The following is a 27,940-nucleotide window of genomic DNA, read 5'->3' as shown; positions in this document are numbered from 1 at the left end:
ATACATGTCCTGTAATCAGGGATTTCACCGAGAAAACCCCCATTGGACAACTCCCAAACTTTTGAAAAAAAAATTGGGGGAGTTGGCCCACTTTCACAATTTCCTAGATTCACCTCTGGCTTTGCACATTTAAACTGTCAGTATTAAAAATTCCTTTCATTACTACTGTATAAAGTACATCAGATATACAAAGTACAGAAGAGATTCATATAAAAATGTTAACTCGAGATAAAAAAAAGTCGGTGTCAAGCATGCTCTTCACCATCTCACTTTCATATACATTTCATCAACAATACACACACAAATCACGAGTAAACATACCAATATACAGCCATTTACCAACAATGAAATTAAAATGCATGTATATGTTGACATGGACTAGATAATTTACATTGAGTTTTTGTATCAATATGAGCTAATACAAACATGAGTTTTCTTCAAATAAAAATCAAAACAAAAATTCAACAAGGAACATATGCATTATCAACACCTGAAATGCAAGCGTAACTCTTACTTATCACATTCATTCACCCAGACTAATATGTAAAGGTTCTGTAAAAAACAAAGTTTAGAACTGCACTGACTGCAATTTCTGTCTGTATCTAACAGAGGGCTGTTGTAAAACAATTTCTATTTAAATTACATTACATTTGTTAATAAAAATTTAATTAAAAGTACAATTTTTCATTTACATTATTGATATAAAATTTAATAAATGAAGCAAAAAATTGATGTACAGCTTGTTCAATCATTCTTCAATAAATATTTGATTTAATTCGTTTCATTTTTTAGTACATTTTTCAGTATTTTTAGTACACCTAAAATGAATAATAAACCTGCATTTTAACAAAATGAAATTATACATGTATATCTATTTTGCCAATGCTAGGATGGATTTTTCAGAATGCGTTTTAACTTGAAGTCATAGACCTGGCGACATAGAAATACAGCACTTGTGTCTGCGTTGTCAGGAGGGAGTCGACTAGAGTGAGGATAATCAATGGAAGGCACGACCTTAGAACGAGGAAGCTGCTCTGTTTCTTTGCGTAGTCTTTCAGCGCGAAATCTACAAATACACATCATATTATAGATCTGCTTCAGACAAAGGTATAACAATTAGTTTCCAAGCTCTGCTTCATTCCTCAACAGAGTTGAAGATTTTAAAATAATGTAAATTAATTATCAGGTCATTTACATTTTAGTATTATTGATACATTATGAAACATTATTCTTTTGCTACAATGAGCTTCCCTATGCTATTTATTTTCTACAAGTTTATTTTCTGTTTGTATTTAAAATACAAGGCAGAAGAAAGAAATACATTCTATCATTTCAGTGTAACAGACAATATGTTATGATACAAGATACCAAATTAATTAAAATTAATGTCACAAGATATCTCCGACACCGACATACTTCCCTTTTCTGCATTGTTATACTGTAAATCACTTTTCACTCATAAAAAATTTACTTACTCATAATTTCATTCTCACGAATATTTTTATTAGTGAAGATTATATAAAACATAACCAGAATTCATAAAAATTTTGTCTCGCCTTAAAATATCAAAGACAAATCTCGCGAAAATAAGGTGTCATGAAAATTTGGTGATCTACAGTAAGTCTTGTCCTGAATTTCAACATCCCCCTTAATTAATTCATTGAATATAATTTACATCTTGACTCCACAATACAATGTAATTCTATTTTTCTTACCTGCAGTATTCATTGTACGTGAGAACATAACCCTTGTCATCAATACAAGCTACGCTGTTTTCATCTCTGTGTTTGGAGGCAAACAGCTCACATGAAGCATGCTGGCTCTTTCTGCCTCCCTCTGTGTGTTCTGGGTGATAGTACCACAGTAAACTCATCATAACATCTCCTGAAAGTGATTCAATGTTTTAAACTGCATTTATTTTTAAAATTTAATAGAATGTAATGCCAAATGACATGGTCACCATATGGAATATGTAGCTTTGTACTCGGAACTCTTTTTAATAAACCTTTTCAACTCAATATAAAGCAATTACCACGATATAAGCAGAATTTTTAATGAGCTTTCAATTTTGGCAGTACACATATTAGCAAGGATTTCGAGATGGCTAAAATTGAATATTGCTAACAATTTACTGTAAACCAAGTATTCATGATTCGTCCATTTGAAATCAATCCGCGACGATTAATTTTCGCAACTAAGGAAACATTCTCTACAAAAACAAAGCAAAATAAATTGTTTGTAATTATTAATATTCAAGAGATAAAGTAGGTCGCGAAACTCACGAATTTTTCTCACACATGAATAAAAGATGTTTACAGTATTCTGTATTGGTTGTTAAAACTCTCTTTCTTGACATTATAAAATCGCTATAATTACTTCTTGCTTGAAATATATACCAATTTCTTTGAATAAATTGCTAAATTTGCATCTTGCTAAAAATTCCACTAATACGGTAACTTTCAATACAATACCCTATTTTTTGTTTAAATACGATATTATATTTAATTACTTCTTTGTAAAGATCAATTCTTCAGAAGCACTATACCAATTTTAACTAAATTTGTTATTGTAAAACATTGGTGATAGTAAAAGAAAAATGTGAATAGTTCAAGGTTCTCATCCTTTGGAATCCTAAGAATGAGGCCAACCCTAAACATATTCCATTGGTGAATGATAAGCCTATACTGTATTAAACCAGAAACTGTTGATAATAAACACTGTATCTGCAATTCAAAATCAACAGAGGTTTTGTGAGCAAGCCAGCAAAATGACCCCCCTTTCTTTTATATATATATATTTTTTAGGGATGTCAAATCGGTCAATTTTTGATAATCGGTTACTCGGACGTTTTTCCGATCGAGTACCCAGGTACTCGGTAAAAATGTAAATACAAGTTTGTTGATTTTTAATTGTTAATTTGTAAAACCCCAAAGCTGTTTTAATCACGTTTTTTGAATGTATATAAACATGGAGTCCAACGGAAATTTTTTTATTAAATAAACACAAATGACGCAATTAATACATCAAAAATTACAAATGGACAAATGGTTTACAGTTCTTGTTTAGGATCTATTTCACCAATGCAAAAGGAGGAGAATCTGCTATGCAGGTTTGTGATGATAGACTGGAACGGAAGTTGTTTGGATCGCTAGTCTACACTATGGAAACTTTTTGAATCTACTTATTTTGAAGTGGGTAGCGGCATTTCTATGCACGTCCGATTTCGCTGCCGTATATTAACTTATAATGTAAAAATTATTTGAAGATAAAGGACCATATTAAACGATGCTCACCGAAAAACAATCATTGAAGCCATCAAAAAAATTAAGGACCACAATAGGTGAGAACAGCTGTGTACCAGGTGATTGGTCACTAATTACTGTATATACACAGCCATAGGCGATAACGGGTGTTTACATGTGTAGATAACGACACACTAATTTCCCTTATGCATATTTAAGTTATTTTTTGATAAGATTTTGATAAAAATATGTACTTTGAAATAAGAAAAAATACACATCCGAGTAACCGAGTACCATTTTTAGTATTCGATACTCGGACGTTCGATCGAGTACCCGGTTAACCGGGTACTCGTTGACATCCCTAATATTTTTTTAAATTGCTGCCTCCATTTTTTCTTTCTCATAAAGTAAAGGATCAGACATAAATTTTATACTTTTTTGGCCAGTAACCTTGAACTTGTCAAATGACCTTTGATCAAGCTCAGGTCATAAGTAATCTTCCTTCCAAGTATGAGCTTCAAGTGCTTCTCCATTACAATATATTGCCAGGACAGGATTTATACATTTTTCCAAAAGTGATTTTTGGTCAATAATATGACACAGCTTTAACCTTTGATCGTAGGTAATCTCAGTGTGAAGTATGATCAATTCATTTGATTTGAGAGACTTTATTGTGCACATTTGATTATATGATGCCATAATGAGCAAGAAAACTGTGAAGATTATTTTTTTTTTTTTAAAAAAACTCTTTTACATCAATAACTTTTGGGAAAATTGGTTGTTCAATGTTATAATATTTAAGCAACGAACTGAAGTTATCACAAACAATGAAAGCCTTTTTATGATTTGAATGGTCGAAAACATTAGAAAGCATTTATTTGTCATCACCTTGTGACCACATTAGTAACACAAATGATATTCAACAACTGTTCATATTTTTTCTCTTATGCTCACATTGATAATGACCAAAATTGAACATTTAGCCATTTAGAGGCATGTTAAAAATTTCTTCTCCAATAGTATGGGTAATTCTTTCTTCCCCTGTGAAGTTATAAAAAAGCTACCGTACAACATATCTCACTTGCAATCAATGCCAAGTTCTTCGTCACCATTGTAAAATTTAATCTATAGCTCTAAAACAATTCAGAAAGCTGTTGCATAATGTGCCATAAAACACAGTTGACTCCTAATAGCCCATTGACCTCCTCGTTATATTTTGCTTCAAAATTACCCTGGAAAATCACATACCCTCTTGTGGATGCTCCCAGAACTGGGTGACCTTGGCAACAAAAGGTATATCGGTTGTCTTTGGCCCTGACCTCAGCATTACACAATCTCTGACCTGAATGATATCTCCATCCGAGTGTCGTATGGCTTGGGAACACTGAGCTTCAAATGATATACCTATAGACTATCAAAAGATGAAGAAAAAAAACTTCATTACCTTTTAGAATCAGAAAAAAAATTGAAATGTTACATCATTTCTAATTTAGATATTAGCAGTGCTTTACCAATTTTTTGTGTACCAGTAAAACAAAAGAATACACTGAAACACTACAGTGGGTATATCAACTGCATAAAAAGATATACAATTACATGTACATGTATATTGTTCTGCAAAAGAAACATTAAATTTCTTGTCTCTGTTTAAATTTGTATTCAATTAATATCTCTTTAACTTGTAATACTCTCTTTCATATTTCTTCTGATGTCAAAAACACATAATAAAAACTAGAAATATGTCCATAGGACATGAATGCCCCGCTGAGGGTATATTAGTAATGCAACATTTTAACACAAATTGAGAAAAGTGAGGTCAAGGTCAGAGGAAAGGTCAAGGTGAAAAAATATTGATGCAGTTGAATAGCTTACATCAGTATGTATCAGCATATGAAGTTTGAAACTAATTTAAGAAAAGTATGGTCTAGGTCAAAGGAAAGGTCAAGGTCAAAAATTGTTGATGCAGTTGAAAAGGTTTCATCAGTATATATTAGCATATGAAATTTGATAAAAATATTATGAATGGTTTCTTTAAAACTGAGCTAAACACTAATTTAAGAAAAGTGAGGTCAAGGTCAAAGGAAAGGTCAAGGTCAAAAAATGTTGATGCAGTTGAATAGCTCTCATCAGTATGTATCTGATTCAGCATATGAAGTTTGATAACACTATCTTGAATGGTATCTTTAAAACTGAGCTAAAAACTTATTTAAGAAAAGTGAGGTCAAGGTCAAAGGAAAGGTCAAGGTAAAAAAAATATTGATGCAGATGAATAGTTCTCATCAGTATGTATCAGCATATGAAGTTTGTTAAAAATATCTTGAACTGTTTCATTAAAACTGAGCTAAACACTAATTTAAGAAGGGTGAGGTCAAGGTCAAAAGAAAAGTCAAGGTCAAAAAATGTTGATGCAGTTGAATAGCTTACATCAGTATGTATCAACATCTGAAGTTTGATTACACTATCTTGAATGGTATCTTTAAAACTGAGCTAAACACTAAATTAAGAAAAGTGAGGTCAAGGTCAAAGGAAAGATCAAGGTCAAAAAAAGTTGATGCAGTTGCATAGCTCTCATCAATATCTATCAGCATATGAAGTTTGATAAAAATATTTTGAATTGTTTCTTTGAAACTGAGCTTTGAACAGAGCTAAACGCAAAGTGTGACGGAAGGACAGACGGAAGGACAGAAGGACGGAAGACGGACATGACAAACACTATATGCCCCGGCCATATTCATGGCGGGGCATAAAAATTCAGAGAATGGAAGAAAAAACTGAGAACATGCATTAAGAAAATATTAAACACAGAGATTAGAGAAATTCTAAAGAAAATGGAACATATATATTGTAAAGCACATGTGTATATGGACTTATTTTACACTGATTACTTGTGTAAATTCATAAATATCAAAGAAAAATCTAAAAGTTTCACATAACTATGAATACTTCTAATTTAAATTGCTCTTGTGCATGTCAATTCTTCACTTACAAAGCTGTATATTTTTTTCTTCTCCAGTGGCCCATGTAGTCGCCAACCATGGAGGGAAATTGCTCTTTGTAATTTAGCTTCCTTTTTAGATGTGCTCTTTTTTCTCTCCTTTGGGGCTTTAGGACACTTGACTTTAGGTTCTTTTGAAGATTTCTTTTGCACCTCCCCTTTTTCTTTCTTGTCCTTTTTATCAGATTTTGTTAAATCTTTCTCACTGCTGGATGAGTTTGATTTGATTTTGGTAATTTTTGAATCTGAGCCCTTTGTCCTGACTTTTTCTACAGTGTTTGACTTTGTGAAAACACTCTGCTGCACAACAGGAAACTCTTCAATTCCTACATCGATAATCTCCTCAGCAACCTTGGTGTCAGAGTCCTCGAGGTGTTTGTCTTCAATGTGCTGAATACTTATTGGCGGATGTGATAAGATGCAGGGATCTCTTGAAGGCAGTGGCTGATGGGAAATGTTTGCATTGGGCTGAGAGTAATACAAACATTGAGGACATGCTGAAAAATAAAGATAATCCCTTGTGATCACTTAGTTGTATAACTAAATCCAGTTATTTTATAAAGTAACTGAAAGTAGGTGCATTAATGATATTACATTAAAAATGGATTGTTTTTCATGGTTATTTCAAAGATTATTTCCCTGTTGAATAATGAATGTCTTTAATAAGATTAAAAAATAAATTATCTTCATTTATTCTTATTTATAAAACTCACGCACAGTATGCTTATTTATTGGGCCACATTTAAGTGTGTTCATGAGGAAAATCATTTTGACCTTGACCTTTGACTTCAAAATTCATAATTTTATATGTATCTTCCTTTAATCAAATTTATTTACCTTAACATTGAGAAAATAAAGATTTTAGGCTAAAAATACCTATTTATAAATTACTGCTTCACATTGGATTTTCACATTAGTTTGTCTTTTGGCATTTTTTCAAGTGACATTTAAAATAATTCAATAATTTTCTTCTTTAAACCAGTCTTTTTTATTTAGCGGGATTAGGTTTTCAAAAATGCACCAAAATAGTCATAACTAACTAGCCCAAACTAAAAATAATTACTTAATAGAAAATTAAGTTATGTCTGTAGTCATGTTGACCATATAATGAATTTAAATATGTCATTGAATCAAATTTTCATTGATTATTAATACATCAAATAAAGTGACAAGACAAAAAAGATTTAGTCAAAGAAAATAAGCTTAGTTGAATTCATGATCTATTCCATCTATAATGCAGGGGAACAGTAGTTGACATTATCATGTACTTGATCCCATCACATGAGCACCGATAAATATAAAATCAATACCGATGTAGACATTAAATGCCTTCATGGGAAACATAAATTGAATGATCACAATGTTGTGCTCAGCTTCACCAACAGGATACTGATATTTATTACTTTTCATCTGATTTTGTTCTTTGCAAGCTAGTGGTTATCGGGAGTTTATCAACCAATTTTATTCACCCTCTTCCATACAATTATTACACAAAGGATCAAATTCAACATTCAATCAGTATCTAATTAAGGGTCAGTAAGAGGACTTCAAGGTATGAACTTGATAAAATACCTAACAATCTAATCAATTTAATCTTTATTAATTAAAAGGTGTTAAGAACTTACAACAGTGTGGCAGTGTAGATGTCCCAGGATATGGTAATGTATAGGACCCTCCATAAGCTGGAGGATAAGGCATTACTGCAGAAAGGTTTACAGAACTCAACCCTCCTACTCCACCAAGGGCATAAGTCTGACAGCCTGGTATCATCCCAGCAGCCTGGGCACACTGAGGGCATCGATGTGAAGATAGGGCAGAATGTTGCACCATAGAGTTCACATAAGAAGCACTATCTATATGCTGCAATCGAGACAATGAATAACCTGAAGTAGCCATATCCATATTGATGCATGCTTTAACATCATCAGAGTCTGTATTGCTGTTTGATCGGGGTATATTGTCACTGTGGGGTATATCTTGAGTGTTCCAATACATGGCACTTTGGTGCTGGCATGTCAATGGCTGAAAGCATGTAGAGCACATAGATCCTGAGCAACACCATTTTCGTTTGGGAATCACAATTTCATGAGTTCTTGCTGCTTTCCTTGTGTCTCTTCTCTTCTTTTTTGGCTTACTGGGATCAGAACTTTTTTCACTATCACACTTAGTCTTAATCACTTTCTTTTTCACTTTTTCAAGTTTCTTTTTGGCTTTCAATTTGAGCATTTTCTTATTTAAGAATAGAGAATTTGATTTCAAAATCTTTTTCTTTTCCTTCTCTTTTTTATTGTTTAAGGATTTTATAACAGTCAAATGGTTTTTCTTCTGAGATTTCTTTTCCAATTTCTTTTCTGTATTTTTGGCTTTTTTCACAGGTGAACTAGAGACCTCTTTTTCTTCAGGGGATAAATCAGCCACAGAGGAGGATCTGCGTTTCTTTGGAGACTTTGGAACTGGTGTTTCTTTTTCAAATAAAATGTTCACCATGGCCATCGCGTTTAAACTGGCCTCTCTCCTTACTCTACGCCCAGGCATTAGAATTGGGTCAGACTTCTTTTGTTGTTTTTTACCTTCAGAACTTGGAAGTGATTTATTTGTTTTACTTGGACTTTTTTCTTTATTTGGAGACTTCCTTTCACCATTCTTGTACTCACTACTTTTCTTTCTTACTTTCTCTTTGACAACTTCTTCTCTATCATTCTCAATCTTTACATTTTTATCTGTCTTCTTAGGTGATTTACACACTGTGGTTTTGGATTTGTCTGTTGAAATGCCTGTCTTACAATAATCCAGTGGATGATCAACTGTATTTAGAGCAAAAGCAGAGTCACTAATCTTTTCTAAAGATCTGTTGGAAGTCACACTATAATACAAAGTGTCTGAACTGGAGGATTGGAGAAAAGCTGATTCCTTGTAAGTGATGATATTTTCTGTTGACAGTCTAGAGCCAATGTTGTGTAGTCGTTTATATTCCTCAACAGAGACACCAGCCGGTTTTTCCTTTTCCTCCTAAAAAAGATTGAAATACTTTGAGAAAAAATCATCTATTGTCATATATAATATAGTATAAAGGTCAAAGTCATTAAAATTTTTAAAAATATTTTAAAGATTAAATAGTTTTCAAAAAAATATTACTTTGAAATATTTAACATTACAAGTATACTTAAAAGCTTATTCTTTAAAGTATACATCTATTTTAATCACAATTTTTTAATTACAACTTATGCAAAACAAAACTTGAGTATGTACATATAAAAGTTATAAATCCAGGTAAAAATAATACAAAATGAAAAAAATAACATAATGATCCAGACAAGTTGTGTTAAAATATGACAAATCTTACATTCATTCCAAACCTGATTTACAACTTATTCAACTGAAATAAACATAAGTGCGATCATCAGAATCATAAAATCAATACATAACGTACTGAATTAAAAGCACATACATGTACTTTGCCTGCACAAATTATGCACCTCATTAAACTCTGCCAAAACAAGTGCTATAACTTTAAAGCAGATATAAGTGCATCCAACATGTCAAAGATATTAATACTTGTCACAGGCTAAATTTCCTTTTATTATATAAGATTTTTTTTCCCCCACCAATCACAATGTTAAGACGGAAATCTGAATGTCATGCTACTTTTCAGGAAGTTTTGTTTTTCAGAAAAAAATTAAATGTTGACTTCAAGTCTGTTTGGTATAAAGGTAAAAGTCACTCCTTATCTATTTATTAAATTATACTTTCCAGTAATCAAATGAACTTGTTTTTATCATTTCTTTAAAAAAAAATTTGCTGTATATTTATGTATTATGTTCACATTGCAGCTTTTCTACTTCTCACAAAATGATAGTGAAAATCCCTCCTTTCTTACTTTATCGCCTATTTCTTAAATTTTCACTTACCAAGAACATGAAAAAATGCTATTCTACCTGTTATTTAAGCACCTGTGTAAGCCTTTATAAGTACACATACATCATTAATATATATGCCATGCACAACAACTTAACCTTTTTTTTTTTAAATTACTTGATAAAAAGATTGTCTTTTTAAAAATACAATATTAATTTTGAAACAAATTACTGACTTCTTAAAGTGCCATTTTTCAAATGCTAATAAAATTAAATGGGAATTTACAACATACCCAAATATAGTTAGTTTCCTTATCACATTATAAAAGGTCAAAGTCATGTGACACTGTGACATTTTGGAATAGAGTTTCGATGTTACTTTAAAGATTTTTTATTTCACTTTACCTGCAACAAAATATCCAATTGTTCATGAAAAAAACACCTTCAAGGTTATTAAGAACATCCTAATCTAACACTTGTTTCCATCAAATGAAGCACTGCTATAAGTTTTCCTGTCCCCACATTCAGGGCTTCAGTCACGTAAACAATGAGAAAAGGAAGTTACACAAACAGTAATATAAAAAGAATTGTTCAATCTGTGCCGTGACTGAGCATGTACCTGTAAAGTATCATTAGAATATAATACCTAAGACTCAGCATTCTGTAATGAATGCCTTGGAACTGATCGCTAGACTATCTCTCACAGAATAAAATCAATATTTTGTCATCTGCCACAGCAACTAGCATTCTATATAATATCTTACACTATTCAATCTACTGTGATCTAAAGGACATTGTAAAGATGAGATTCATTTCTTCCATTTTAGTTTTCATTCTTTTTTTGTTACAATCAGCTTTTATTAAATGAATAATAGGAATTTAAGCTTTGTATAAAATAAGTGGGAATACAATGTATATACATGTACCTGACATACCAAGTATTCTACGACTGATAATTTTTTTCTCATAAATAATTCCGTTTTTCATAAGAGACCACCAAAAAAAAAATAAAATAAATAAATAAAATAAAATCATTCAGCAACAATGTTATCACTGTGTTTTTGTTCTTTCTATGCAATGTACACTTGGTGTCTTATTTTTTTTTCTTAATCCAATTAGTATGATTATCGCATATTTAATCTACACTACCTGAGACTGCTCACATATTAATTTGACTTTTTAGAACAATGACTATGCTGTTTTTGAGAAATTTTTTTTATATACTTTGATCCCCTTTTGTGGACCCATTCTACTCCAATGGGTCATGATTTGAACAAAATTGAATCTACACTATGTAATGAAATCTTTACACAAGTTTCATCTTTTCTGGTCCAGTGTTTTTTGATAAATGGTTCTTATATGAGTCCAACCTTTTCTTTAAAAAGTTTTCTTGATTATCTCCCTTGGAAAGGAGGTACAGCCCTTTAAGCAAACCTGAACTGGTTCAGTATGGTTTTGGAGAAGAAGACAAAAATGTTATAAAGTTAAAAGATGATTGACAGAACAAGAGGCCCATGGGCCATGACACTCACCAGTACACTGAGCTTGGCTGTTCTTCGGAAGATTTTTAAAAGATTTTCATATTCCCATGAAAAATTGTGACTTATATTATGGCCCACCAGAAGGGGGTATCTGAGTCCACACAACATTGGTATGCTTCAATATCAATATGATTTACATGGCCCTGCAGTTGTGGAGAAAATCCATTATTTATATACATGCACTATTTAAAATCTGATCCTGATGATAGCCAATTCTAACCAAGGGTCCATAATGTTTGCAAATCAATAGTTCTGTTGTGATTCTTAAGAAGATTTTAAACTTTTTTTTCCTTTATAGTCCATTAAATGTAAAACTTTTATCCCATATTGCGGTCCCACCTTATCCCTGCTGTCCATGATTTAAACAATTTAAAATCTACACTACCTCCGGAAGCTTTCACATTAGTTTCAATTTTTTGAAACAGTGGTTCTTGAGAAGAATTTTTTAAAAAGATTTTCCCTATGTATATTTCAATGTGAATTTTTGAAACCTTATTGTAGCCCCACAAATGGTTCCTGAGAAAAAGTTGAATGTGAAGCATTTACAGATGGACAGACAGACAGATGCCAGACAATGGGTGATCAGAAAATCTCATTTGAGCTTTCAGCTCAAGTGAGCTAAAAATGATGGTCAAATAGTGATCAGAAAAGCTCATTTGAACCTTTGGCTCAGGCAAGCTAACAAGAATTCAATAACAATCACCAGAATGTATCAGCATCCTGACCCAAGAACCATTAATTTCACAATTTTGGAAGAGGCATGCTTGCATATCATAACCATGCACTTAGTTTATCTGTTAAATACCCATGAGCTAAGAAGATTTTCAAAAAAATAAATGCATTTTCACTATATAATCAATAGAGCCCCACCCTAACACCAGAAACCCTGACCCAGGGCCATGAATTTCAAAATTTTGAAAGAGCCACTCTTGCTCATAACAACCATGCACTTAGTTTGTTTGCTTCATAACTAGGAACAGAGGAAAGGATTTTCAAAGAAATCATGCATTTTCACTCTATGATTAATGTCCCAACCTAACACCACAACCCCTGAACCAGTGGCCATGAATTTCACAATTTTGAAAGAGGCACCTTTGCTCATAATAATCATGCAATTAGTTAGTCTGCTAAATATACAGGGGGAGAGAAGAAGTTTTTTAAAGATGGGTATGCATTTTCACTATATGATCAATTATGCCCACTTTAACTCCAAAATCCCTGACCCTGTGGCCATGAATTTCATAATTTTGGTATAGGGCTCAATCATGCCAACAGTTTAACTGCATGATGTCCAGGAGTAAAGAAGATTTTAAAAGACTGCATTAATTTGGGTGGCTTTAGCCCCATCCCTCAGGCTCCTGGGGGGGATCATGGAATACAAAATTTTTGTTCCCCTTCACCCATATATGTTATATGCCAAATTAGTTGAAAATGGTTCAGCGGTTCAAATGTTAATGAAAGATGCACAACAGATGACGCAAAGAGAGAGCAATAGGTCACCTGAGTGATTCAGGTGACTTCAAAAGTCAAAACTCCATGCTGAATAGTACTTTTTCAGAAAACTGTAGTGAAAACATATATTAATAATCACTTATACTACAGCATAAAATTAATCTAGGTCAATATTGACGAGATTTCAATTGATCTCATTATGAACCTATTAAGCAGTTTTTAACATGTACATTACCAGATAAGAGTACAAACTTGATCGAGTAGATGAGAGATGCTCATTTTTTCGTCATCAATTTCATAGTATTAAAAACTAAATATCATGGTGAAGCTAAAGATCTTTTCAGTTAAACAGGCTTTTTTGGTGACACTGAATAAAAAAATCAATAGAACCTCTCCCACTCTCTCATTATATTGAGAAAAAAAGAACATATACGAAACATCTGATATATTGTTCCAAATCAATCACTTTGACCCATCTGCACTCTCACAGTAACATTATTCTAACCATTCATTTTGGGACAAAAAATCATTAAGTGTATATCATTTATGTTATACAGATCCCATTTCAGGAAAAAAGTTAGTTTTCATTTATTACTGGGCATGCAGGGTCTTTTGAATGTAAATTTTAATGCGCTATTTTTATCTTTACTTTTTTGGGGAAGGTTTCATGAAAAAAAATAAATAGAGGATATTCAATGTTTTGTAGATGAATATGGAATTTATTTCACGAGTGGGACAGGATTTTTTGATATTTTCACGAGTGCTTCGCACTCGTGAAAATCGTGAAAATATCAAAAAATCCTGTCTCACGAGTGAAATAAATTCCATATTCATCTACAAAACATTGAATTTTCTGTTTATTACATTTTCTTTGATTTTGACTTTGCCTCTGTCTTTTCTTAACACAGTGTCATAGGCTTGACGTCATAGTTGAGCGGTTGAGACGTCACAGTTTAGCAGTTGTGTGATTGAAAACATTACATAGCATGGATTTTAGCAACATATTTGGGAAGAAATTTGCAGTTTTAGCTCTATCAAGATGCTTAGTTACTATTTCTATCTTATGACAGACCAGAAATTATTTTTTACTTACTTTGATATCCTTTCACACTGTGAGAGAATATCATTTTGGTATCCTTTCACACTGTGAAAGAATATCACTTTTATTCAATAAATAAATCACAGTATTTCACTGTTGAAAATGTAATAAAGGGTTATTATTATTATTGTTATTATAGTTGTTGTTATTGTTAGACCCTTTGGTGTGATTTTCCCTAGCTAATCTGATATTTTCTGGAGCCTCTCCCCCCCCCCCCCAAAAAAAAAAAAATTTAAAAAGGGGAGAGGGCTACATTATTGCAGCTAGAGTATCCCTAAACAAATATCTGAAACAATACAATCATTCTTGAAATTTATGTAATATTTGCATTTCATGTTATATCAAACTCAAAAATTATTTATTATAGTGCCATGGGCATATCAGATAATGGAAACAAATTAAACATGCAGTTATCAATCATTTTGCACCCATTCAAAAAGTGTATAATAAATTTTCAAGAAAAAAATTGCCTTTCTTTCAGTCTGCATTCCTGTTCCTTGTTGGTGTAGGTTTATAGATATAACATACACAATGAACAAGGAAAAAAGTGATATTAAAACCAGGTACCAGAAATAGTAAATACTACTTGGAATCTGACCAACTTTTACTTCATTTAATTCCAGTATCCAGGACTTTACAAGGGAAAAAATTCAATTATATAAGATGTATGTTTTAGAAAGAAAAAAAAATTATATAGATTGTATGTTTTAAAATAAATATAAACATATTGATATCAGGTTGTTACAAATCCATCATGGAAAATAACATAACTATCAAAAAAATATACTTTGCTATAAATTTAATTATAGTGTCTTATAACTATAAAAGGAATTGATCTTAAAAAGAAATTGATCTTATAATATCATATATATTTATTTTAGCATTTTTTTGGAGAAACTTGAGATTTATTGTATGTAAATTATTTGACACATAAATGGAGAGAAAAATAAACCAATAAAACATTAATGAGTATATTTCTTTTTGCTTTTCTACTTCTACGCTGCAAATAAGGAAGACAAGAGGCTTAAGGGCCTTTGTGGGCACCTGTGTATAACACAACCCCATAAAGGATCTATGGAATGACATCTTCACTACCCAACGGTTTCTGATCCACTACTCTCCTCACAAACCCTTGGCCTATGGTGCTATCAAAATTCAGGATTTTTTCTCGAGTTGTGATTGGAGTTAATTGATATTGTTCGACCAATCAGCGAATGCTTTCATAAATGATGATATCTCCATTTGGGATATATCTTGACTCTTTAGTCTTGGAAAACAATGTTCCATAAGATAATGTGCTATTCTATAAATAGCTATAGAGTCATCCAACTTTAAGCAGATCTGCACATAATGTGATCAGAAATCTATATTGCAGATATACCTTGTACTTATAAATGCAATTAGTTTCATGCTATTTAAAATGCATTGTTCATAAAATAAATCAATTATACAGCCCTCTAAACGACCTCTAAAATTTAGGTGCCAGTGGGCTCCTAGTCAAAAAAAATTTAGTCATCAATGCAATTTTTTAGTTGCCAAGCATATTTTTCTTAGACACCATCTTTAAAAGCTGATATTAATCCATATAGTGACTATATGGGTATTTTGGGAAGGGGGTGTCTAGTATCCCTTCCACTTTTGAAAGTGGAGGGACAAGAGTATCTTTGTTTCCCCCTCCTCTTTTAATAGATTGTTGATGTTGAAATACTAATTTCAATCACTGCCACTTGGAAATTAAAGCAACAAATTATTCCTTGAAAGTTTGAATGTAAGTTAGTAAACTGGTTCCTTCAAGGCAACAACATTGAACTTCATTTTTAAAATTTTTTTTTCATATTTTTTCTGCATCATAATGACCCTTTTGAGTGATGTTTTAGGGGGTAAAAAGTATTTTTTACACAGAAATTAATGGAAACACTGTTGCCCCATATAAATTCATAAGTAAATGAAATAAAGAACAATGTATAATAAATTTCAGTATGTGACCCCTCCCCCATCTCATGCACACAACTTTAAAAGATTTTTTTCTATTCTTTCATTGATCCCCACCCTCCCCCAGGACCATGATTGGAACAAACTTGAATCTGCATTACTTGAGGATGCTGGCATATGACCCTGCTGTTTGCAAGAAGAAGAATTTTAAAGATTTTTCCTACATATTCACATGTAAAAAATTTATCCCTTCTTGTGCCCTCCACCTATCCATGATTTGAACAAACTTGAATCTGCACTACCTGAGGTTGCTTCCATATTAATAAGACTAATATGGTAACCATGGATCTGCCTATAGGGAAAAAATCTCTTAAAATTTTCTCCTTAAGAACACCAGATGATCTGGTGTTCTTAAGAAGAAAATTTTTAAAGATTTTTCCCTATATATTTCTGTATGAAATTTTTATCCCTAATTGTGACCCCACTCTCCAAAGAACAGCATGACTGGAAAAAATTTGAATCTGTCTTACCTGAGGATACTGGCATATTTATATAACTACTCATGCCTCTGCTAGATTTCTAAAATATTTTCCTATATATTGTTATTCTCTATAAAATTTATTGTGGCCCCACCCTTTCCCCAGGGACATTGATTTGAAAAAAAAAAAAAAAAAAAAAAAAAACTTGAATCTGCACTACCATGACTACCTGAGGTTGCTTCTGTATTAATAGCGATTCTCTGTAACCACTTAAACTTCTTTGCCACCCATGGTCACCGATTTTTATGAAACTTTGCCCATTATTACAACTTGACACCAGAAACATATATCAAATAAAATTTCGTTGCTATGTGTCTTGGTTGCCATGGCAACAGCCAGAGTTGAAAAAATTGAGATTTTTAGCTACTTCAAATCTTTATTATGCCTTAATTAAGACTAAGAAAAATAAACAAACCATTCTCCCCAAAACATGACACCTTGTTGCCACTTATGCTATAAAGAAACTATTCAGAATTTATCTCTAAGTAAGTGGTAACCATGGGTACATTTGACATACATTTTAGATGCTGAAAAATGCTGAAAAACGCTCAATATTCACAAATGATAGATGTTACATGAACAAACTCAATCAACAACCTAAGAAAAACAATGAAAAATATTTGACCTTATGTCATTAGGTGTTTGCAATTTTATTCTAAAAATAACTTCCATGGTTGCCATGGTAACACAGTGTCAGCATGCAAAATCTGTTGCTATGATTGGGTTAATGCTTCTATCTTGAGGAAAAACAATAAAATTCATGACAGGCACATATACATCCTTAGGACCTTGCAACACCGACAAAATAAGAAAAATTGGGATTAATTGTTACTTTGCAGTGCAACCATGGAAACAACGTACTAGCTGTTTAAAGTGATATATTTTTGCTGCTTTAGGAATTTACTAACCTTTTAATCAAGAAACATATTATTTGACTCACCTGGAATAGTACTTATCTGGTAGAACTAAAGTTGAATATCATATATTGATAAAGTTTGTTGAAAAATACAACACTGTTGCTATGGTTACCAAGAAGAGAAAATGTTCAATTTTGTTAATTTTTTGTCACTATTAGACCCTATGTACCAGTTTTTTGCATCCAGTTAGAGATTGGGTGGTAGTCAAAATTGAAAGTCACGTTAGTTGTTCACATATATCAATCATTAAAGTTTTGGGATTCTACATACAAGTGTACGTATCCAAGAAAACAGAGTATTTTTCAGATTTTTATGCATGTTTTTTTGCCTTATTTCCATAGCAACGCACTATTTAAAGAATTGAAATAGAATTTTTTGAAATGTGAAAATAAGGGTCACACCAAAGCTTTTAAAAATTGATCATCAGTTATATAGAAATATGCTTTTTAAAAAGATAGGATAAGATTAAAACACTAAGAGAGTAAATTTAAAATCCCTTTGTGGTATTAAAACCATAGCAACCATTGCCAACCTATAAGAAATGTCATATTTTGTCCATGGTATATGTTACAAGGATCTCTTTTCTATTGTTTGCTTGCATTTCAACCTATAATTGTTTTTATTCTTAAGTGTATAACTTTATAAAATTAAATAAACAAAATTATTACTTTTGAATACTTTGTTTCCATAGTAACGTATGTTATAGTTGATTTACCAAATATGTTTATCATGCATTTAAGACACCAGGCCTTCAACTTTCAGAAACAGTCATTGCCACTTGTATGCTTTGCTGCAAACGTTAACTGTGGGACTCTGAACATGTTGAAAAATGCCATTTTTCAAACTTGTGAACACGTTGCTATGGTAACCATGGCACGTAGCAACCAATTTTTGCCTGATTTGAGTTTACGGTATCAAAGACTTTTATCATAGAGAGTTTGGAGAAATTCTGAGACTATGCGTGCCACAGCTCCTATATAAAAGTTCAAGTCATTACAGAGAATGGCTCTTAATATGACTAATCATGGACCTGCTGTTCTTCAGAAGAAAATTTTTAATTTTTTTCCTTATACATTTCCATGTAAGCTTTGACAATCTTCTATGGCCCCACCCTATCCCAAGGTCAAGATTTATCAAACATGAATCTACACTACCTGAGGATGCTTCCATATAAATATGATTAATCACGGCTTTGCTGTTCTTGAAAAGAAGATTTTCAAAGATTTTTCTTCTATATTCCTATGTAAAAATTTGATTGCCCTTTGTGGTCCTACCTTTTCTTTGGAGGTCATAATTTGAACAAACTTGAATCTGCATTTTCTGAGGATGCTTCCATATTAATATAACCAATGAAGGTCCTGCAGTTCTTGAGAAGAGGATTTTAAGATTTTATCCTACATATTTCCATGTAAACTTTGATCCTCTCCTGTGGCTCTACCCTACCCTGGGGTGCCATGATTTGAATTAATTCACACAAGGATACTTTGTGGCAAGTTTGATTGAAATTGGTCCAGTGGTTCTTGAGAAGAAGTTGCAAATGTGAAAAAGTTTATGCACAAGCACACCCAAAATACTATGGTGTGGCACACCTTGATAGAACGTTCTATCCTCAAAATGATTTTGTCCTATGGACCCGGTTTAATGATAGAATTTGTTCCATGTATTGGCAATGTAGCAAAATAAACACGGGCGACAACTCGAACTCTGTGCATTTTCTAAGAACAATCCAGAGAGTTCTGAATGTCAACGTGGCATGTAAATTTGAAGCAAGGAAAAACGTTGAGGAAATGAGTTAAATTTTCGTATCTATATGGATTATTTTTAGGTTAAAAGGCATATGCAATCTCAAAAATGTTTGTTATGATTAATTTGGTAGTTATTTTCAGTGCAACTCCTTTTGTATTCTTCAAAATCACTTTAGAGTGGATCCACTCCAATTTGCTACACTGCAAGTATATGAGACATATTCTAACTGTGTTGAGGGCTTGTTCAAAGACACAGTTAGATTATTCTAACTATATGGCACACCCAGATGACGATGGACAAAAACAAATAGCAATAGGTCATCCAAGTCACTCAGGTGACCTTAAAATAGTTAGTCTGGCAATAAGCAGCAACAACCCAGTACAATACAGTATACGAGGGGTTATCAAAAAGTTCATGGACTGATGCGATAAAAGTAATACTATGTAGTCTGTGCTTACAAAATTTATGAAAAACATAAATCAACAAAAGTTTAAGAAAAGTTGAAAATTTTAACTTGATACGTTGATAATTTGCCAAATTATTCTAAAATAAAAAAGACATTACATGATCACCCGGCACTGTCGCCGTTTAGTTTCATGACGTCCGACAACGTCATTGTTTCTCAATGTCCACTCCGTCTACCTTATACACTTATCTTGATGTGATTACCTGGAGTTAAGTAAGGACTTAAGTCCATCTTGTTTATGTGACTTTACAGTGTCATGAACAGCTGCTTTCAATGCATATAATATAGTTTTTCCAGGTGCGAAACTTTAAAGAATGTTGGAAACAAAAACCCCTCCCCCTTTTTGACGTCATTTTTGAGCCCTTAATTGTTTGTACACGCCATATAAATTTACGATAAAATTTCATAGAATTTACAGAATGGGGTAAAAATTGCAAATTTTACGACAATTGTGTTGTACCACATGCCTGGATTAACTGGATTTTTTGACGACAAATGCTCATATCAAAAGAGGTTTTTCTCAGTTACACTCAGGTAGAAAAAACGTCATATGTGAGGTTGTGCCGCTTGGACATACCACTGCTTACAAAAACAATAACAATTTATTAAAAAATAAAACTTATGATTTATAATTTATTCCATCTATAGAAAAGAGGATGCTAACTAAATGTATTAAAATTCATTGATGTACCTAAAGCGGTTTTAATTTTATGGTGCTAGTCCACGAACTTTTTGATAACCCCTTGTAATTCTTTTATTCAATTATTCATCAATTACATTATTTATAGTGATTAATTACCATAGGTGAATGACAAAAGGGAATGACTTCTCTTAAAGCAGATTAAAAATTTCCATACATGATTTTAAAAGATCCTAATCCCAACTGAATTGCACATTTTTTTTGGAAGAACCCCCCTTGCTCATTATGACCAGCACTTACCTTGTGTGCTAAATACCAAGGACCAGAAATTTTTTTTTCAAAGAATTGATGCATTTTAGCTATGCAATCAATAGAGCCCCATCCTAACAACCCCCAACCCAACCAAGGGGTCATAAATTTCATAAGGCCATTCCAAATTTCTCTGTTAAGCATCCTTCCCATCTTTCAAAAACCTACCTACCTATTTGCAAAAAAACACACAAGCCAAAAAATAAAACCCAGACTCTATAGTCCTAAAAATGATGTCATTCAAAGGATTTGATTTTATTAATCTATTTTTCTTGTAGAAAGATATAATCTTTTGCAAAAGCAAGGTATTAAATGCTTAAAATGTACCAAATATAACATAATGCCGACAGAGATTTAGAGAAATTGTCAGAATTAAAAAACTTCAACCAGAATAATCAATTTCAGGACTCCTAGTCGATTTTGTTTGTTTTTTCCGATATTGGGTGTCAAAAAACCAAGGCACAGTCAGACGGTAAACAGTAAACTTAAAAAAAAATTGGAATGGCCTAACCTTGGAAAAAACATTCTTGCCTATCATAACCATGCACTTAGTTTGTACTCTTAAAACCCACAGAGAAGTAGATATTCAAAGAATTAATGCATTTTTTCACTCTATGATCAGTAGAGCCTCATAGTATCTTCAGAGCCCCTAACCAAGGGGACAAGAATTTCACAATTTTGGAAGAGGCACTCTTGCCCATCATAACCATGCACTTACTTTGTCTGCTAAATGCCCAGAAGTAGAGAAGATTTCCAAAGCATTAAGGCATTTTTACTATATGATCATTAGAGCCCCACCCTATTAACACTACAATCCCTGACCCTGGATCCATGAATTTCATAATTTTGTAAAGGGCTTAATGCTTATTATAGTAATCAAACAGTTTGACCGATTGATGTCCAGGACTGGAGTAAATTTGCCATTTGGTTATGTTTGTTAAAAGTCTACTTAGAGCCCTGTTCTTTCTGAAGTTCATGTGGTTGCTTTTGCTATATCTGTCAAAAGACACAAGCAACCTGGACAGCAATGATATACTATTAGTATAAAGGGACTGAACTGGCACAGTTCTTAAAAATATCGGGTGCATCTGCCATGAGTATAAAAGAGGAGAGGAGCAGATCAGCATCCTTGGCTATACTAAGAAGATAATTTTCATGGACTATAACCAATCATTGCTTCTCATTCTTACTGGATACATATAAATCTACTTGTCACAAAGTGGATGTCTAAATGAGAAGCAAAGTATTTCCTCTCTCTGCACATGTAACTAGAACAAGGTCACCCAAATTCTAAGATGTGATATGTTAAAAATCTTGTCATACTGATGTCATTAGATGTTTCATAAATTTGTCAGTCTAATTTCTTGCCACAACATACTTACAAAACATAATTTGTTACATATACAGTACCTTTATAGGCGTAAGTGTACTAAAACACTAGAATATTGCAACATGCTAACACGCACGTGCTTTGAATAATTTTGATATTTGAATCACCGCAATCAAGATCTTACTTTATTATGACAATGTTGTTTACAAAATATAAATATTTTCTTTTCAAATTACTGAACAAAACAACTTATCAAACATCAAGCAGAGTGATAAACCTTTTTATAATTAATGTATTCCATATATATAAATCAAGACAGGATGTAAACAAACACGTCTTGTTGGATTACACCACCCCTGTTACAGCACCATCATCTCATGCAAAGTATAAAACATCCCATCTAATTTTAAAGTTATTATTAAAGTTGTGTAATTATCACTGACCTCTTCTTTGATGTAAGCATCCTGTTGAATTTTTGCTTTTTCATTTCCTTCGTTCTCCACGTCAGTCGCCATTGATTTCTTTAAGGTTGCACTAATGACCCGTTAATATAGTCACATTAACAAAAGTCTTTCTGACATCATCGCTTATTTCAAACACTTTCATACACTGATATATTTTGAACAATTATGTTTTTATGTTTGTCTCCATTTACCAAAATCAAATCATATTTAAAAATCCTATTGTAAAACGTAATAATTTTTTTAAAGTTGTAATTAAAAGTAATCAGCGGCATGAATAACATTAAAATGTTATCTGTCTCTGAAGTCGGACAGGTATTAAACCGAGAATGGGAGAGGGCCGACCACCGACCAGTATTTTCCCACATATAGCCAATAAATAATCTAAATATTATGATTTTTTCCTAAACATAAAATTTCTAAAGCGATATATATGTTGTTTCATGTACAGGCCCGTAGGAAGCAATTTCAGTTTGGGGGGGGGGGGGGGGCACAGCCATACATTTTCAGTTGAGGGGGCACTATCTACTACCAAAAATTTCTTGACAAGCAAAAAAAAGGTCATTAGACGTTTTTATTGAGGGAGCACAGGCATATATAGTATCTATGTTTTCTATAGTAATCTATATATCGGCAAAATTATTGGGGGGGGGGGGGGCACGCCCCCCGTGCCCCCCCCCCCCGGTTCCTACGGCCATGCATGTTTCTGAAACATCATATATTTGTGGACTTCCTAGCTGTCCTCTTCACTCCTATGTCAATACTAAATCTGCCTGGTTACCAATATAACACCATCATTTTTTTTGATTTAGTAATAATAAAATCAAAAGAAGAGAGAGGGGGACGCCCTCATCAGAACTGCGAGTATACAGATATATATATATATATATATAGAGAGAGAGAGAGAGAGAGAGAGAGAGAGAGAGAGAGGATATCAAATGTTTTGTAGATTAAAGGTGCTTGGACACAGATTTGAAGTTAATATTTTCTCAGATTTTCTGCATAATTTCATGACTTATATGTTGCTATAGCATTTCATACTAAAATATAATAAAAATCTTATTTCATCTCGAAGTTATTGAAACTTCAAATTTCTGGACGCGTTTGATTGACACATCCTTGCACTTTCACAATTTTTAATTTTATTCTTAATACTTAAGAAAAGTGGCAGTTTTGTTGTGTATAAATGAAAAGTATTAAAACTATAATCCAGAAAATTCAGAGTAGAAATGTTCGAAAGCAAAACCCACTCACAGTATTGTCAGTCCGTGCTCAGTGGTGTGTGCAGACTTTAACAATTGAACACACCCGGTGAATCGTAAACATTAACAATAACAGAGCTCGTGCCCTGTTTACAAAAACAGTTTACGTTTCACGGGTGTATTCAATTTGTTAAACTCTCTACACAACACTGAGCACGGGCTGACGATATTAGTGAGGGGGTTTGCTTTCGCACATTTCTACTCTGAATTTTCTGGATTATAGATGTAATGTTTTTCATTAATACAAAACAAAATCGCTTCTTTCTTTAAATATTAAGGATAACGATAAAATTTGTGAAAGTGCAAGGATGTGTTAATCAAACGCGTCCAGGAATTCGTAGTTCCAATTATTTCCAGATAAAATAAGTTTTTAATTATATTTTCGTGTGAAATGCTATTGCAATATATAAGTCGTGATATTATATAGAAATTTTGAGAAAATATTAACTTCAAATCTGTGTCTAAGCACCTTTAATATGGAATTTATTTCACGAGTGGGACTGGATTTTCTTTTTATATTTTCACGAGTGCAAAGCACGAGTGAAAATCCTGTCTCATGAATATTTATCTACAAATCATTGAATTTTCTTTTTATTACATTTTCTTTGATTTTTCCTTTGCCTCTGTCTTTTCGTAAAACTGTCATAGGCTGTGACGTTATAGTTGAGCGGTTGAGACGTTGAGAGATTGAAAACTTTGTAAACATGGATTTTTTACAACATATTTGGAGATTTTTTAGCAGTTTTAGTCTCTGTCAGGATGGTTCATTTACTCTCTCTCTATCTTATAACAGACCTGGGAGTTTTTTGTTTGTTTTTTTTTTAAAAAAAACACTCTTCGTGAAGGGAAGGAAAATCGAGAGTTTTGCCGCACTTCTGATATTCTCTCACACTATGAGAATACCATTTTGATATTCTTTCACACTGTGTCAGAATATCTCTTTTATTCAATAATTAAATTACAGTATTTCACTGCTGAAAATGTATTAAACTATTATATGTCGGGAGAGGAAAAAAACTGATTTTTTATTATTATATGTGTGGTCAGTTTTATGAGTTTGAAAAACAACTCTACATGAATTTAATCAGCTCTGCTAAATTAAAATAAATTCTTCTTAGTTTCATGTAGAACTTGACTCAAATGCACGAAGAGACATGACACCATGGTTCAATTCTGATTTTATCATTCCTCGTGTGAAGCAAATATAGAGTTATTCTTTCCTCTTATTCTTAGAGCCAGCTGCATATCCTTTGGCAAGATTGTTACTCTTTTCCCGTGCAGTGCACACAGATTTGTATCTGCAAAAACACTTACTACAAAATCCTCACACGCTTCCTAAAAATGAAAAGGAGAAAATGAGAATAGATGATTTTCAATGAAAAGTCCTGCGTTGGTTTTCCCGTCATTCTGTCATTCTGCGTATTTCTAAATACAACAAATATATATATATATATATATATATATATATATATATATATATATATATATATATATATATATATATATATATATATATATATATATATATATATATATATATACATGTATATATATATATATATATATATATATATATATATATATATATATATATATATATATATATATATATATATATATATATATATATATATATATATATATATATATATATATATATATCAGTGTATAGTGTATATTCTGTAAATTAAAAAAAAACTTATGTCAAGTCAAACCGATTGGTTAATTAATAGATATTTACTATGAGGTGTGAAGGGGGGGGGGGAGGGGGGTTATATTGAATGTGTATATATTATCAACAAAACTTCGTGCGTTCCAGTCACATTCATGATTGGCAACACTTCCGAATGTGTAAAAGCATGAATTTACATTAAATGTTCGTAAAGAATCCTATAAATACTAGTAATACTTGATAAATAAATGTTGCCATTGTTACTTATTAAAGTCAACCTTCAAAGCATCTGACGTAAGATAAGGTAAGAAGTTCATAAAAATTTACAGTTCAAAATTTTTATTTCATCTCCCAGTTTTTCAATGTTATGCTATGTTGTAATACAGAAGGATTTCGCTCCAGTGATTCAGGCATTTGTTTTTAAAATTATTCATCAACCTTATCAAGGCCGTTGGAAGGGTGGTGGGTTAGGTGTGATCGCACCCCCTTTTAAAATTTAACACTTTAAATTATTATTTTCAAAACCAAATTACATTGTAATTTATTGTTCATAGTAATGCTGCTTGATTTAGTTTATTTTATGGGAAAAAAACTTCAGTATAAAAATGCACCAGAATCCATCAAATTGGTAACCATTCATGTAAAAAAAAATCTGGATCATCAGAGGAGGAGGGGGAACCCTTCCTAGTAGACCTTGCCCGCATCCCCTGTTCAGAAACCTGGTGACGCCCCTGCTAATTAAAGGGCAAGTATTGATTAAATTCCTACAGCTTACTACAAAAAAGAAACTTTTTTTTATCTTGAAATGTTAATTTGATCAATTTTTACAAATACAATTAATATATGATAAAAATTGAATAGCAATATCAAATTCGTATCCTAGATCTATTTCATGTGTGTAATTCTGTGCAAAAAGAAGGTTTGGACTGATGTGGAGAATAACATTTACTCTGAACCAAACTAAAACAAAATCAATTTTGGATCTTTTCTGCTGGTAGTTTTGAAATCATATAATTGTATTATTAAGGTCATTTTACCCATAAATTGTTAAAGCGTACAAGCCCATCTGAGTATTCAGTAACCTTTTAGTTTGGTTCTGAAGTTAAATTGATTTGTCGGAGACGGCCTGCAGGCACGTAGTGTCAGGGGAAACCCCCCCCCCCCTGCTTTTCCCCAAACATGACCTGTTACTGTTGAAAATGTTTCATTGAAAGGCTGCCCCCCCATTCTCCCCTTACTTTTTGTTCTAATACAGTGAAAGAACGGTTTTAGTGGTAATGTATTAATCAGTAAAATTTGGTTCTAAAAAAAGTTCCCCACCCCACCAAATATGAAATAAGATTTTCGACCCCCCCCCCACCCTCGGCCTCCCCCACCTTCAAAACCGATACAAGGTGCCTCGTGTGGGTCTATACAGAGACACAGAACTTTGGATTATTCACAGGGGCATCTTATCCACTCTGTTCTCTAATACACATACAGATCTGTACCAAAAGTGAATTTTATTTTTATGCCCCCGTATCGAAGGTTCGGGGGTATATAGTTTTTGCCCGTGTCTCTATATATTTTATTGAAAACCGCATATAGTTCAATCGCTGGCAAATGTTTAATTTTTGTCCAATTTCAGTACTTACACCTAAATGTTTATCTTTTTCTAAAAGATCATTACATATTAAGGATTTAGAAAAAAAAAATAGTTCATCACTTACATCAGTTCTAAAATTCAAGATCAATGTTGACTATATACATGTAATTCATTGTGCGTATACATATGACATAAATTTTCATGTCGCACTCAAATTACAATATTTTTTAAATATCGGTGCTGATCAGATAAAAACTATTGTTTTTATCAAATATAACAATTTCTTGGATTATCGAGAAATTTGTGGTAAAATCTGTCAAGAAATGCTGTCATTCCAGTGATTTTACAAAATGTTGTTTTCAATGAAATAGGCCTAACGTTATATAGAAAAAAAATATCTTCACTTTTGGCACACATCTGTATAATAAATACACAAATTTATTATTTATTATATCTGTAATAGAAAACAGATCGAATGAGATGCCCCTGTGGATTATTCTATTAAATAACATAGGCCTAATGGTATGAGTGATGTATGTGTATAATTTACCTGTAGAGCATGCAATGCTGCTGTCTGAAATTTAATTCCATCAAAATTTGTATTTGTAATAGATTTAACAACCCTTTGGAACGCCATTTTTGGTATAAGCAGGTTTGTTGTTCTTTGATATCTTCTGATATCCAATAGTACACCCAAACTCGGTCTCCATCTGCGAGGTTGTTTGATTCCTCCTGTAATTTTGGATTGAATCCGGAGCTTCTGTAGGGCTTTGTAAGTTTTCAAAATATTAAAAACGGGATTTTCTTTAGGCACTAAATGAGTAGATTTTCTTGGTGCTTGCTTAAGTCGAGCCATACTGACATTTCTTCTGAAAAATCGTCTGCAAGCTGAAAACGA

The 27,940-nt window shown here is 32.4% G+C and overlaps 2 protein-coding genes across 2 annotated transcripts; both read right to left on the bottom strand.

Moving 5' to 3' along the window:
* Positions 1–742: 742 nt before the first annotated feature.
* Positions 743–22,616, bottom strand: LOC133182412 (uncharacterized). Its single transcript, XM_061317254.1, has 6 exons — positions 22,506–22,616; positions 7,863–9,246; positions 6,229–6,734; positions 4,491–4,653; positions 1,716–1,884; positions 743–1,066 (listed from the first exon to the last, which is right to left on the bottom strand). Exons 1-6 carry the CDS (start codon positions 22,575–22,577, stop codon positions 886–888), a joined length of 2,475 nt encoding a protein of 824 aa, XP_061173238.1. The 5' UTR covers positions 22,578–22,616; the 3' UTR covers positions 743–885.
* Positions 22,617–24,784: 2,168 nt separating this feature from the next.
* On the bottom strand, positions 24,785–27,924 carry LOC133183751 (uncharacterized). Its single transcript, XM_061318660.1, has 2 exons — positions 27,593–27,924; positions 24,785–25,120 (listed from the first exon to the last, which is right to left on the bottom strand). Exons 1-2 carry the CDS (start codon positions 27,896–27,898, stop codon positions 24,968–24,970), a joined length of 459 nt encoding a protein of 152 aa, XP_061174644.1. The 5' UTR covers positions 27,899–27,924; the 3' UTR covers positions 24,785–24,967.
* Positions 27,925–27,940: the final 16 nt, after the last annotated feature.

This window comes from Saccostrea echinata, unplaced genomic scaffold, assembly GCF_033153115.1.
Source record: "Saccostrea echinata isolate AGI-Se365-2 ecotype Australia unplaced genomic scaffold, CSIRO_AGI_Sech_v1 ptg000009l, whole genome shotgun sequence".
Classification (NCBI taxonomy): domain Eukaryota; kingdom Metazoa; phylum Mollusca; class Bivalvia; order Ostreida; family Ostreidae; genus Saccostrea; species Saccostrea echinata.
The sequence above is the reverse complement of the archived record's forward strand: the minus strand, read 5'-3'. Positions and strand labels throughout refer to the sequence as shown.